Source organism: Oncorhynchus mykiss, chromosome 18, assembly GCF_057628025.1.
Source record: "Oncorhynchus mykiss isolate SJ-2025 chromosome 18, ASM5762802v1, whole genome shotgun sequence".
Lineage (NCBI taxonomy): Eukaryota > Metazoa > Chordata > Actinopteri > Salmoniformes > Salmonidae > Oncorhynchus > Oncorhynchus mykiss.
Genome location: NC_143039.1, coordinates 61,543,615 through 61,558,614, shown reverse-complemented (window position 1 = coordinate 61,558,614; position 15,000 = coordinate 61,543,615). Strand labels below are relative to the sequence as shown.

General features: G+C 45.4%; 2 protein-coding genes across 3 annotated transcripts in view; both read left to right on the top strand.

Moving 5' to 3' along the window:
* Positions 1-6,398, top strand: part of cpne4b (copine 4b) — an 18,486-nt gene extending 12,088 nt beyond the window's left edge. The window contains exons 17-18 of the mRNA XM_036953265.2: positions 1-39; positions 702-6,398. The exon at positions 1-39 is cut by the window's left edge and continues 28 nt beyond it. Of these exons, the coding sequence (XP_036809160.1) occupies positions 1-39; positions 702-836 (174 nt within the window). The 3' untranslated portion in view covers positions 837-6,398. The remainder of the gene's footprint in view (positions 40-701) is intronic.
* A 1,785-nt stretch (positions 6,399-8,183) lies between these two features.
* The window catches only part of mrpl3 (mitochondrial ribosomal protein L3), a 23,442-nt gene continuing 16,625 nt past the window's right edge, over positions 8,184-15,000 (top strand). Inside the window, exons 1-6 of one of the 2 annotated variants that reach the window (XM_036953263.2) lie at positions 8,184-8,460; positions 8,965-9,048; positions 9,144-9,235; positions 9,325-9,416; positions 9,498-9,596; positions 9,687-9,786. In XM_036953263.2, coding sequence (XP_036809158.2) covers positions 8,375-8,460; positions 8,965-9,048; positions 9,144-9,235; positions 9,325-9,416; positions 9,498-9,596; positions 9,687-9,786 — 553 coding nt within the window. In that variant the 5' untranslated portion in view covers positions 8,184-8,374. The remainder of the gene's footprint in view (positions 8,461-8,964; positions 9,049-9,143; positions 9,236-9,324; positions 9,417-9,497; positions 9,597-9,686; positions 9,787-15,000) is intronic. The other variant, XM_036953264.2, reaches the window with a different exon arrangement.

Here is a 15,000-nt window from a genome sequence, read left to right as displayed (position 1 = left end):
GACATTGTCCAGTTTGTTCCCTTCAAAGACTTCAAACACGTAAGTCTGTTTGTGTGTCTGTGCGTGCGTGTGTGTATGTGTGTATGAATAACGAGCAGTGACGTGGTCTAGCTGCGCTGGTCAAAACAAATTTATCCATTGGCTATGTGTGTGTGCGTGCATGTGTTTGTCTCTGTGTGTGTCTGTCTGTGTCTGTGTGTGCATGTGTATGTGCGTGCCCATGTGTGTGAGTGTATTTGCATGTGTGTGTCATGATGTATTTCAATTTTGACAGGCGGAGAAATCAAATAATTACTTCACATGCTCCAAGCAGAACAGATATAGAGAGACAGAATAGGGAGAGGAGGTTAAAGAGAGGGGATTTTCTGTCCTGTAGTTTCCTTTCAATGAGCATCAGAAAGACAAAGACCTTGAGAGACCTAGTAATAACAGGTAGATGGGAGAGCGGGAGTGAGAGGAAGGGGAGCGGGAGAGAGAGGGAGGGAGGGACAGAGGGAGAGAGAGGGGAGAGAGAAACAGACAAAGGGGTTGGTGTAATCACTGTACAGTTTAAATACCAGACAGCAAAAGTCTTTGAGGAGTCAGTGCACTCGCAAGTGTGTGTATAATATCTGTGTTTGTGTGTGTGTGTGAGGTTGTATAACTTGTGTGTGTAAACGTGTGTAATGTGTGTGTGTGTTGGTGTGTGTGTGTCTCCCCAGGCGTCCCCGGCTGCGCTAGCTAAGAGTGTGCTAGCAGAGGTGCCCAATCAGGTGGTGGATTACTACAATGCCAAAGGAATCCATCCCAAATGTCTGTCTGACTACGACGAATCTACCAGACCCTTCAGCCCCTGACCACACACATATACACGTATTCATCACACACACATTAAACACACACACACATTCACATGTTATAAACAAAAACTAATACATACTCACCCATACACACACACACCCTGCATACAGTAGTGTAGCTCAGAGAAGTAGTTTGGTGGGTTTAACTATCAATCATTCAAATGTGTTTAGAAAGTCCGGAACCTAGGAAGAAACCTAGAAAGGAAGCAGGCTATGAGTGGTGGCCAGTCTTCTTCTGGCTGTGCCGGATGGAGATTATAACGATCATTCAGAGTTTCTCTACTGCTCCTGCTGTCTCTAAAGAGTTGAAAAGGTGGCACGTCTGGTGAACAGGTCAGGGTTCCATAGCCGCAGTCAGAACAGTTGAAACTGGAGCAGCAGCACGACCAGGCGGACTGAGGACAGTAAGGAGTCATCAGGCCAGGTAGTCCTGAGGCAGGAGAGGGAGAAGGAGAGGGAGAGGGAGAGAAAAGAGAGAATTAGAGAGAGCATACTTAAATTCACACAGGACACCGGATAAGGCAGGAGAAATATTCCAGATATAACAGACTGACCCTAGCCCCCTGACACATAAACTATTGCAGCATAAATAATGGAGGCTGAGACAGGAGGGGTCAGGACACACTGTGGCCCCGTCTGACGATACCCCCAGACAGGGCCAAACAGGCAGGATATAACACTTTGCCAAAGCACAGCCCCCACACCACAAGAGGGATATCTTCAACCACTAACATACTATCCTGAGACAAGGCCGAGTATAGCCCACGAAGATCTCCCCCACGGCACGAACCCAAGGGGGGGCACCAACCCGGACAGAAAGATCACGTCAATGACTAAACCCACTCAAGTGACGCACCCCTCCTAGGGACGGCATGGAAAAGCACCAGTAAGTCAGTGACTCAGCCCCTGTAATAGGGTTTGAGGCAGTGAATCCCAGTGGAGAGCGGGGAACCGGCCAGGCAAAGACAGCAAAGGCGGTTCGTTGCTCCAGTGCCTTTCCGTTCACCTTCACACTCCTGGGCCAGACTACACTCAATCATAGGACCTACTGGAGAGATGAGTCTTCAATAAAGACTTAAAGATCGAGACCGCTGTTTGCTTAGAAATTCTAGGGACAGTAAGGACCCCTGCGTCTTGTGTCGGTATGTACGGCAGGACCAAATCGGAAAGATAGGTTGGAGCAAGCCCATGTAATGCTTTGTAGGTTAGCAGTAAAACCTTGAAATAAGCCCTAGCCTTCACAGGAAGCCAGTGTAGAGAGGCTAGCACTGGAGTAATATGATCACATTTTTTGGTTCTAGTCAAGATTCTAGCAGCCGTGTTTAGCGCTAACTGAAGTTTATTTAGTGCTTTATCCGGGTAGCCGGAAAGTAGAGCATTGCAGTAGTCTAACCTAGAAATGACAAAAGCATGGATACATTTTTCTGCATCATTTTTGGACAGAAAGTTGCGTAGATGGAAAAAGCTGTCCTTGAAACAGTCTTGATATATTCGTCAAAAGAGAGATCAGGGTCCAGAGTAACGCCAAGGTTCTTCACAGTTTTATTTGAGACGACTGTACAACCATCAAGATTAATTGTCATATTCTACAGAAGATCTCTTTGTTTCTTGGGACCTAGCATCTAGCATCTAGCATCTAGAACTAGCATCTCTGTTTTGTCTGAGTTTAAAAGTAGAACATTTGCCGCCATCCACTTCCTTATGTCTGAAACACAGGCTTCCAAGGGAGGGCAATTTTGGGGCTTCACCATGTTTCATTGAAATGTACAGCTGTGTGTCGTCCGCATAGCAGTGAAAGTTAACATTATGTTTCCGAATGACATCACCAAGAGGTGAAATATATAGTGAAAACAATAGTGATCCTAAAACGGAGCCTTGAGGAACACCGACATTTACAGTTGATTTGTCAGAGGACAAACCATCTACAGAAACCAACTGATATCTTTCCTACAGATAAGATCTAAACCAGGCCAGAACTTGTCCGTGTAGACCATTTGGGTTTCCAATCTCTACAAAAGAATGTGGTGATCGATGGTATCAAAAGCAGCACTAAGGTCTAGGAGCACAAGGACCGATGCAGAGCCTCGGTCTGATGCCATTATAAGGTAATTTACCACCATTACAAGTGCAGTCTCAGTGCTGTGATGGGGTCTAAAACCAAACTGAAGCGTTTCGTATATATAGTTTGTCTTCAGGAAGGCAGTGAGTTGCTGTGCAACAGCTTTTTCTTAAATGTTTGAGAGGAATGGAAGATTCAATATAGGCCAATAGTTTTTTAAATATTTTCTTGATCAAGGTTTGGCTTTTTCAGGAGAGGCTTTATTACTGCCACCTTTAGTGAGTTTGGTACACATCCGGTGGATTGGGAGCCGTTTATTATGTTCAGCATAGGAGTAGTTTAGTTGGAATAGGTTCCAGTATGCAGCTTGAAGGTTTAGGGGCCATGATTATTTTCATCAATGTGTCAAGAGATATAGCATTAAAAGACTTGTGTGTCTCACATGATCCTAGGTCTTGGCAGTGTTGTGCAGACTCAGGACAACTGAGCTTTGGAGGAATAGGCAGATCTAAAGAGGAGCCCGTAATTTGCTTTCTAATGATCATGATCTTTTCATCAAAGAAGTTCATGAATTTATCACTGCTGAAGTGAAAGTCATCCTCTCTTGAGGAATGCTGCTTTTTAGTTAACTTCGCAACAGTATCTTATTTTCCTCAATTAAGTTGGAAAAATAGGAGGATCGAGCAGCAGTGAGGGCTCTTCGATACTGCACGGTACTGTCTTTCCAAGCTAGTCGGAAGACTTCCAGTTTGGTGTTGCGTCATTTCCATTCCAATTTTCTGGAAGCTTGCTTCAGAGCTCGGGTATTTTCTGTATACCAGGGAGCTAGTTTCTTATGACAATTTTTTTTTGTTATTAGGGGTGCGACTGCATCTAGGGTATTACGCAAGGTTGAATTAAATTCCTCAGTTAGGTGGTCATCTGATTGTTGTGCTCTGACGTCCTTGGGTAGGTGGAGGGAGTCTGGAATGGTGAATCTTTGGGTTGTCTGAGAATTTATGGCACGGCTTTTGATGATCCTTGGTTGGGGTATGAGCAGATTATTTGTTGCGATTGAAAACGTAATAAAATGGTGGTCCGATAGTCCAGGATTATGAGTAAAAAAAAAAATAATAATATCTACAACATTTATTCCACGGGATAATGATTGTGGCAGTGAGTAGGTCCGGAGACATGTTGGACAAAACCCAATGATGGCTCCGAAAGCCTTTTGGAGTGGGTCTGTGGACTTTTCCATGTGAATATTAAAATGTTTCATATTTTCTGCCATGACTACAAGGTAGGAATTCAGGGAACTCAGTGAGGCACACTGTATATGGCCCAGGAGGCCTGTAGCTATAAAAAGTGATTGAGTAGGCTGCCTAGATTTCATGACTAGAAGCTCAAAAGACGAAAACGCAGTCTTTTTTTGTTGTTGTAAATTTACATTTGCTATCGTGAATGTTAGCAACACCTCCGCCTTTGCGGGATGTGCTGGGGATATGGTCACTAGTGTAACCAGGAGGTGAGGCCTCATTTAACACAATAAATTCATCAGGCTTAAGCCATGTTTTAGTCAGGCCAATCACATCAAGAGAATGACCAGTGATTATTTCATTGATTATAACTGCCCTGGAAGTGAGGGATCTAATATTAAGTAGCCCTATTTTGAGATGTGAGATATCACAATCTCTTTCAATAATGACAGGAATGGAGGTCTTTAGTCCAGTGATATTGCTAAGGCGAACACTGACATGTTTAGTTTTGCCCAACCTAGATCGAGGTACAGACACGGTCTCAATGGGGATAGCTGAGCTGACTACACTGACTGTGCTATTGGCAGAATCCACTAAACTGGCAGGCTGGCTAACAGCCTGCTGCCTGGCCTGCACCCTATCTCATTGTGGAGCTAGGGGAGTTAGAGCCCTGTCTATGTTCATAGATAAGATGAGAGCACCCCTCCAGCTAGGATGGAGTCCATCATTCCTCAGCAGGCCAGGCTTGGTACTGTTTGTGGTTGAGTCCCAGAAAGAGGGCCAATTATCTACAAATCTTTTGGGAGGGGCAGAAAACAGTTTTCAACCAGTGATTGAGTTGTGAGACGCTGTAGAGCTCATCACTCCCCTTAACTGGGAGGGGGCCAGAGATAATTACTCGATGCCGACACATCTTTCTAGCTGATTTACACGCTGAAGCTATGTTGCGCTTGGTGACCTCTTGGTGCTGAAGTGGATAACAATATCCATATACTCTCTACACTCGGCAGTTTTAGCCTTAGCCAACATCATCTTCAGATTAGCCTTCACGTCGGTAGCCCTGCCCCCTGGTAAACAGTGTATGATCGCTGGATGATTCGTTTTAAGTCTAATACTGCGGGTAATGGAGTCGCCAATGACTAGGGTTTTCAAATTGTCAGAGCTAATGGTGGAAGGCTTCGGCGTCTCAGACCCCGTAACGGGAGGAGGAGAGACCAGAGAAGGCTCGGCCTCTGACCCGTTGCTTAATGGGGAGAACCGGTTGAAAGTTTCTGCCGGCTGAATGAGCGACACCGGTTGAGCATTCCTACAGCATTTCCCTCCAGAAGCCATGAGAAAATTGTCCGGCTGCGGGGACCGTGCGAGGGGATTTATACTAACGTTACTATCTGTACTTATTGGTGGCACAGACGCTGTTTCATCCTTTCCTACACTGAAATGACCCTTGCCTAAAGATTGCATCTGAAGCTGGGCTTGCAGCACAGCTATCCTCGCCGTAAGGTGATCATTCTCCTGTATATTATGAGTACAGCGACTGCAATTAGAAGGCATCATGTTAATGTTAATACCTAGCTTCGGCTGGTGGAGGTCCTGACGAACCAAGTCCGGGATGAAAAAGTAAAAACTGTAAAGTTGGCAGGTAGCAAAGTAAGGTTAGCAACAAACTGCACAGCAGCACGTTAACAAGTCTACAAGTTGTGACCAGAAATGATGTCATAGAGCATTACATAGTGTATTACTGCATGTTGGCCCATTGGGTTTTATATCTTACATTATATCACATAGTCGGTTTGTATATGCATAACATACATATGCACTTGTAGACACACACACACACCTTTTAAAGGTGACTTTTAAGATCTGAACATTATTACATACAGCATAGGCTAAATAGAGATTAGTAAGAGACTTACCTTATAATAACATACAGTATTACTCCATTGTCTAGGGTTTTGGTAACATAGAAGACTTTGTAAACAAATAATGTATAGCTTCAAATCATGTTTAGAGTGATGTTGCTGTCATGGAATGTAATTCCTTCAGCACTAATGATATATTTCATATAGAATTAAATGCTATTTGCATGTAAAAATGTCATTGGATGAATGTTCTCTGTTGTTTTTGTTGGTGGCCCACTCTTTGATGGTTTGCACATCTTACAGAGTGTGGCTTTTAAGGGGTTAGGGTTGTATACTATAAGCTGTGTTATATACTTCCTTTTCTACAGGTTTGTTGAGAGTTTGCTAAATAAATAGATCATTACAATTTGAGGCATTTGAGTGAATAGCTATGTGTGTGTGTGTGTGTGTGTGTGTGTGTGTGTGTGTGTGTGTGTGTGTGTGTGTTTGCGTGCGCACGTGCGTGCTTGCGTGTGTCTGATGTTTCTGTGGATTAGGCACTTTACTGTATTACAGACCAGATCACATCATGTACTATTGTTTCCCAGATGCCCTTGTCTCTGTGTGACTGTGTCGGTCTGTTTATCTGTCTGTCTGTCTGTCTGTTTATGTCTGTCTGTTTATGTCTGTCTGTCTGTCTTTCTTTCTTTCTTTCTTTCTGTCATCTTCATGCGAACCACAAGGACATGCTCAATGCATCAGAACACTGGGAATAATCCCCATTCCGACTGGCATCATCAGTATTCTGAACATGGACACCGATTTCTCCAATTAAGCTCTCTCAAGAACTTGAGTTCTCTGGGATGGAGCGAGTGGAAAGAGGGAGGATGTTCTGTACAACTCAGGACCTTAGGAGGAAGGAGGGAGGAAGACAGGAAGCAGGAAGAGGTGAGAGAGAGAGGAGGAGGGCGAGGTCCTGGACATTTTATGCCCTGTTCAAAATCACCAAGACCTTACTTTATCCATCATCAACCAGCCATCTCTGTCAACCATCAAACCCACTGGCTCACATGTATCTACAAATCCCTTCTCAGCAAGACCCCCTTTGCAAATCAGAATTTGTTGATAAGACTTACCACTGACTGGAAACGTGTGGTAAAAAAAATAAATCACAATGTAACTCGAAAAAGGCAATACATATTCCTAACCATGTCCTACCATGGTGTATGTGTGCAGTGGCGACCCGTCATGTTTTTCATGTTATTTTCATGTTATTTTGGCATCAATATGTGTCACATATCAGTTTGCAAACAATGTAAAAAAAAAATTAAAAGAAGATATATCATTGAGTTAATAAAGACAAACATGGTCTCTTTTTTGTTTTCTTGAGTAAGGCAGCTCCAAAATGCAGGTGTTTCAGCCTAGCTCAGTGCTTCTGTGGTAGTGGGGCAAGCCAGCAGAAAATACGGAGCTTTGCGTCGTGATTGGCTCAGTGTTCTGTCACTCATAGGGACACTACGTCACCAACAAGTCTAAGGTGGAGCTAGAAAATTCAAGCCCCGTGTGTGCTGTCATAGAGTTACATTAGAAGTTACATCATACTTTCAAAATCTTAGCTAGCAGTCGTCATCATGAATCAAGTCGACATTCTACTGGCCAATCCTTTTTAATCCTTGTCATATGAAGATAAATAATGGAGATAAATTATAGGTAAAACGTATCGGTGCTCATCAGCCATTGGACATAAACATTACACGACAAGTTGGAAATCGCAAATTCAACAATGAGTGGTTGGAAGGAATCAGTGGCTAACTGCAAGCATTGCAAAGCAATCATTAGCCTGCTATTCAGTGGAGTGGCTGTGTGGTCCCAAGTCTATGATTAAGGGTCTCTTTTCCTAGTTTAAAATAAACATAAACATTCATCATTGGCCATGCTGTCAATGAAGCATGATTTGTGCATTGCTCAAAACAACTGTTAACTCGGAAATGCAAAATCTGACTTTAGTGAGTTCAAGACAACTGGGAACTTGGGATAAACAGCTACGACTGGGAAAATACGTTTTGAACTTTCATCCAACTCGGAACGTGGGTCTCTTTTTAGAGCTACGACCTGAAGATCACTGACGTCATCATGATTATATATTGTTTTCCAGAGTTCCCAGTTGTTTAAATTGTTCCCCATAATGTTGATTTGAATGGACTGAATTAGTCCAATCGACGAAGCGGAACTACATTTCCGAGCACCTGCGGAATTATTTCCGAGCCGTACCGGAAACCCTCAGGGTGACATTCCACAGCAGAGGACAGGCATGAAGTCATGGGATTGCTGCTAAATTGAAGCATTTTTCCACATTTGAGTTTTTTTCGGTAACGTTAGCCTCGTGAGTGAAATAATTAAAGAATGGCCGCGTGGACCTGCCGACTTCTTCTCTACAGAGGAGCACGTGTGCTAGCGGGACGAACCGGAGCGGTAGCAGCAGCGGACAGGTAACGTTGACGCACTACAGTAGCTAGCTAACGTTACCTGCAGGCTCTACTTTAGCTAACGATACGGTAGTTGTTGTGAAAGGTAGTTAGTTAGCATTGCTGTTTTTGTGAAAGACGGCTAGCTGGCAACTAGAAACTGTAGTTTTAGTCAGTTAACGTTAGTTAGCTTTGTAGTTCTAGAGAACGTTAGTAAGTTACTTTAACTTAGGTTTAGGACTCAGCATCGGGACTCCCAATGTTGTGTCCCAAAGTTAAATACTCAGCTGATGTGACAGCCAACAGAGCCGCTGCCTACGAAATCCCAAGTGAAAGGGTTAGCTAACTAGTTCACTCAAATGACTTAAATTAACGTTAGCTACCTCGGAAGTAGTTTATAGACAAATCGGCTTTGGGGTTATCAAGTTAACGTTACCTAGCTATCCAACTGCTATATCTTACCCCTTTCTAACCAAAACCAATAAAAGTAAATGTATCATACCTATTCATCTCTTTCTCTGTCTACAGCTGTCTCTTTCAGAGTGTTCGGACAGTGAAGACCACAACATGGTGGGAGGAGCATCTGACGGAGGATAATAAATCATATATGAGGTTGGTCATGTGGGTGTATTCCACCAATGCATCGGAAGTACTGTAAAATATATGTAATAAGTATTGAATGAATTGCGTTCTTGCTTATTTTCCAGGAAGAGTCTGGGAGAGGAGTATAATCGACAGATAGCTGCTAAGCTCCACCCACTGAAGGATGAGCCCTGGCCCAGACAAGAATGGACAAAGGGTGTGTGTGTTTACTGTGTGGTGTGTGATGGTTATTGGTTTTCATTTGTGCTTGGGTGGGTGGGAGCATTAATGTGTGTATTAATCCAGAGAGTCGTCGAGTAGGGCTGGTTGCAGTGAAGTTGGGCATGGCCCCAGTCTGGACCAAAACAGGAGAGAGACACGTGGTGACCATGCTGCAGGTAACACACATGACACCACACGGTCACAATCTCACACACACAATCAAATCAAAGTCACAGGTGGTGGTGTGTGTGTTGTAGGTGCAGGATTGCCATGTGTTGAATTACCTGTCTAAAGAGGAGTACGATGGACACACTGCTGCCCTAATGGTGGGAGGGAAGAACGCATCGCCCTTCTACGTAAGTTCGAAGGCACACTGTTTAAAGCCATAGTGTATAAAGTAGTTCATTTACCCTTTCCCCTCTTACTCTCGCTCGCTCGCCCTGTAGAAGACAGATGAAGAGATGGAGATGTTTAGGTTGGCTGGAGTTCCTCCTAAACAGAAAGTCACCACCTTTAAAGTCTCTGACAATGCCATCATCAAACCAGGTACATACACACACCATCATCAAACCAGGTACATACACACACCATCATCAAACCAGGTACATACACACACCATCGTCAAACCAGGTACATACACACACCATCGTCAAACCAGGCACGTACACACACCATCGTCAAACCAGTATATACACATCATCATCATCATCAAACCAGGTATATACACACCACCATCATCAAACCAGGTACATACACACCACCATCATCAAACCAGGTACATACACACCACCATCATCAAACCAGGTACATACACACCACCATCATCAAACCAGGTACATACACACCACCATCATCAAACCAAGTACATACACACCACCATCATCAAACCAGGTACATACACACCACCATCATCAAACCAGGTACATACACACCACCATCATCAAACCAGGTACATACACACACCATCGTCAAACCAGGTACATACACACACACCACCATCATCAAACCAGGTACATACACACCACCATCATCAAACCAGGTACATACACACCACCATCATCAAACCAGGTACATACACACACACACCATCATCAAACCAGGTACACACACACACACACCACCATCATCAAACCAGGTACATACACACACACACACACCACCATCATCAAACCAGGTACATACACACACACACACACACCACCATCATCAAACCAGGTACATACACACACCATCGTCAAACCAGGCACGTACACACACCATCGTCAAACCAGGCACGTACACACACCATCGTCAAACCAGGCACGTACACATCATCAAACCAGTATATACACATCATCATCATCATCATCAAACCAGGTATATACACACACACCATCATCAAACCAGGTACATACACACCACCATCATCAAACCAGGTACATACACACCGCCATCATCAAACCAGGTACATACACACACACACACACACCACCATCATCAAACCAGGTACATACACACACCATCGTCAAACCAGGCACGTACACACACCATCGTCAAACCAGGCACGTACACACACCATCGTCAAACCAGGCACGTACACATCATCAAACCAGTATATACACATCATCATCATCATCATCAAACCAGGTATATACACACACACCATCATCAAACCAGGTACATACACACCACCATCATCAAACCAGGTACATACACACCACCATCATCAAACCAGGTACATACACACCACCATCATCAAACCAGGTACATACACACCACCATCATCAAACCAAGTACATACACACCACCATCATCAAACCAGGTACATACACACCACCATCATCAAACCAGGTACATACACACACACACACACACCACCACCATCAAACCAGGTACATACACACACACACACACACACCACCACCATCAAACCAGGTACATACACACACACCACCATCATCAAACCAGGTACATACACACACACACACACACCACCACCATCAAACCAGGTACATACACACACACACACACACCACCACCATCAAACCAGGTACATACACACACACACCAACACCATCAAACCAGATACATACACACACACCACCATCATCAAACCAGGTACATACACACACACACACCACCACCATCAAACCAGGTACATACACACACACACACACACCACCACCATCAAACCAGGTACATACACACACACACCAACACCATCAAACCAGGTACATACACACACACACCACCACCATCAAACCAGGTACATACACACACACACACACACACCACCACCATCAAACCAGGTACATACACACACACACACACCACCACCATCAAACCAGGTACATACACACACACACACACACACACACCCACCACCACATTCAAACCAGGTACATACACACACACACACCACCACCATCAAACCAGGTACATACACACACACACACACCACCACCATCAAACCAGGTACACACACACACCACCACCATCAAACCAGGTACATACACACACACACACACACACACACACACACACCACCACCATCAAACCAGGTACACACACACACACCACAACCATCAAACCAGGTACACACACACACCACCACCATCAAACCAGGTACACACACACACCACCACCATCAAACCAGGTACACACACACACCACCACCATCAAACCAGGTACACACACACACCACCGCCATCAAACCAGGTACACACACACACCACCGCCATCAAACCAGGTACACACACACACCACCGCCATCAAACCAGGTACACACACACACCACCACCATCAAACCAGGTACACACACACCACCACCATCAAACCAGGTACACACACACCACCACCATCAAACCAGGTACACACACACACCACCACCATCAAACCAGGTACACACACACACACCACCACCATCAAACCAGGTACATACACACACACACACACCACCACCATCAAACCAGGTACATACACACACACACACACCACCACCATCAAACCAGGTACATACACACACACACACACCACCACCATCAAACCAGTTACATACACACACACACACACACACCACCACCATCAAACCAGTTACATACACACACACACACACCACCACCATCAAACCAGTTACATACACACACACACACACACCACCACCATCAAACCAGTTACATACACACACACACACACACCACCACCATCAAACCAGTTACATACACACACACACACCACCACCATCAAACCAGGTACATACACACACACACACACACACACACCACCATCAAACCAGGTACACACACACACACCACCACCACCATCAAACCAGGTACATACACACACACACACACACACACACACACACACACACACACACACACACACACACACACACACACACACACACACACACCACCACCATCAAACCAGGTACATACACACACACACACACACCACCACCATCAAACCAGGTACATACACACACACACACACACCACCACCATCAAACCAGGTACATACACACACACACACACACACCACCACCATCAAACCAGGTACATACACACACACACACACACACACACCACCACCATCAAACCAGGTACATACACACACACACACACACACACACCACCACCATCAAACCAGGTACATACACACACACACACACACACACACCACCACCATCAAACCAGGTACATACACACACACACACACACCACCACCATCAAACCAGGTACATACACACACACACACACACCACCACCATCAAACCAGGTACATACACACACACACACACACACACACCACCACCATCAAACCAGGTACATACACACACACACCACCACCATCAAACCAGGTACACACACACACACACACACACCACCACCATCAAACCAGGTACACACACACACACACACACACCACCACCATCAAACCAGGTACACACACACACACACACACACACACACCACCACCATCAAACCAGGTACACACACACACACACACACACACACCACCACCATCAAACCAGGTACACACACACACACACACACCACCACCATCAAACCAGGTACATACACACACACACACCACCACCATCAAACCAGGTACATACACACACACACACCACCACCACCACCATCAAACCAGGTACATACACACACACACACCACCACCACCATCAAACCAGGTGCATACACACACACACACACACACCACCACCATCAAACCAGGTGCATACACACACACACACACACACACCACCACCATCAAACCAGGTGCATACACACACACACACACACACCACCACCATCAAACCAGGTACATACACACACACACACACACCACCATCAAACCAGGTACACACACACACACACACACCACCATCAAACCAGGTACATACACACACACACACACCACCACCATCAAACCAGGTACATACACACACGCACACACCACCATCAAACCAGGTACATACACACACACACACCACCACCATCAAACCAGGTACACACACACACACACACACCACCACCACCATCAAACCAGGTACATACACACACACACACACACCACCACCATCAAACCAGGTACATACACACACACACACCACCACCATCAAACCAGGTACATACACACACACACACCACCACCATCAAACCAGGTACACACACACACACACCACCACCATCAAACCAGGTACACACACACACACACACACACACACACACACACACACACCACCACCACCACCACCACCACCACCACCACCATCAAACCAGGTACACACACACACACACACACACCACCACCATCAAACCAGGTACACACACACACACACACACACACACCACCACCATCAAACCAGGTACACACACACACACACACACACCACCACCATCAAACCAGGTACACACACACACACACACACACCACCACCATCAAACCAGGTACACACACACACACACACACACCACCACCATCAAACCAGGTACACACACACACACACACACACCACCACCATCAAACCAGGTACACACACACACACACACACCACCACCATCAAACCAGGTACACACACACACACACACACCACCACCATCAAACCAGGTACATACACACACACACACCACCACCATCAAACCAGGTACATACACACACACACACCACCACCATCAAACCAGGTACATACACACACACACACCACCACCACCACCATCAAACCAGGTACATACACACACACACACCACCACCACCATCAAACCAGGTGCATACACACACACACACACACACACCACCACCATCAAACCAGGTGCATACACACACACACACACCACCACCATCAAACCAGGTGCATACACACACACACACACACACCACCACCATCAAACCAGGTACATACACACACACACACACACCACCATCAAACCAGGTACACACACACACACACACACCACCATCAAACCAGGTACATACACACACACACACACCACCACCATCAAACCAGGTACATACACACACGCACACACCACCATCAAACCAGGTACATACACACACACACACCACCACCATCAAACCAGGTACACACACACACACACACACCACCACCACCATCAAACCAGGTACATACACACACACACACCACCACCATCAAACCAGGTACATACACACACACACACCACCACCATCAAACCAGGTACATACACACACACACACCACCACCATCAAACCAGGTACACACACACACACACCACCACCATCAAACCAGGTACACAC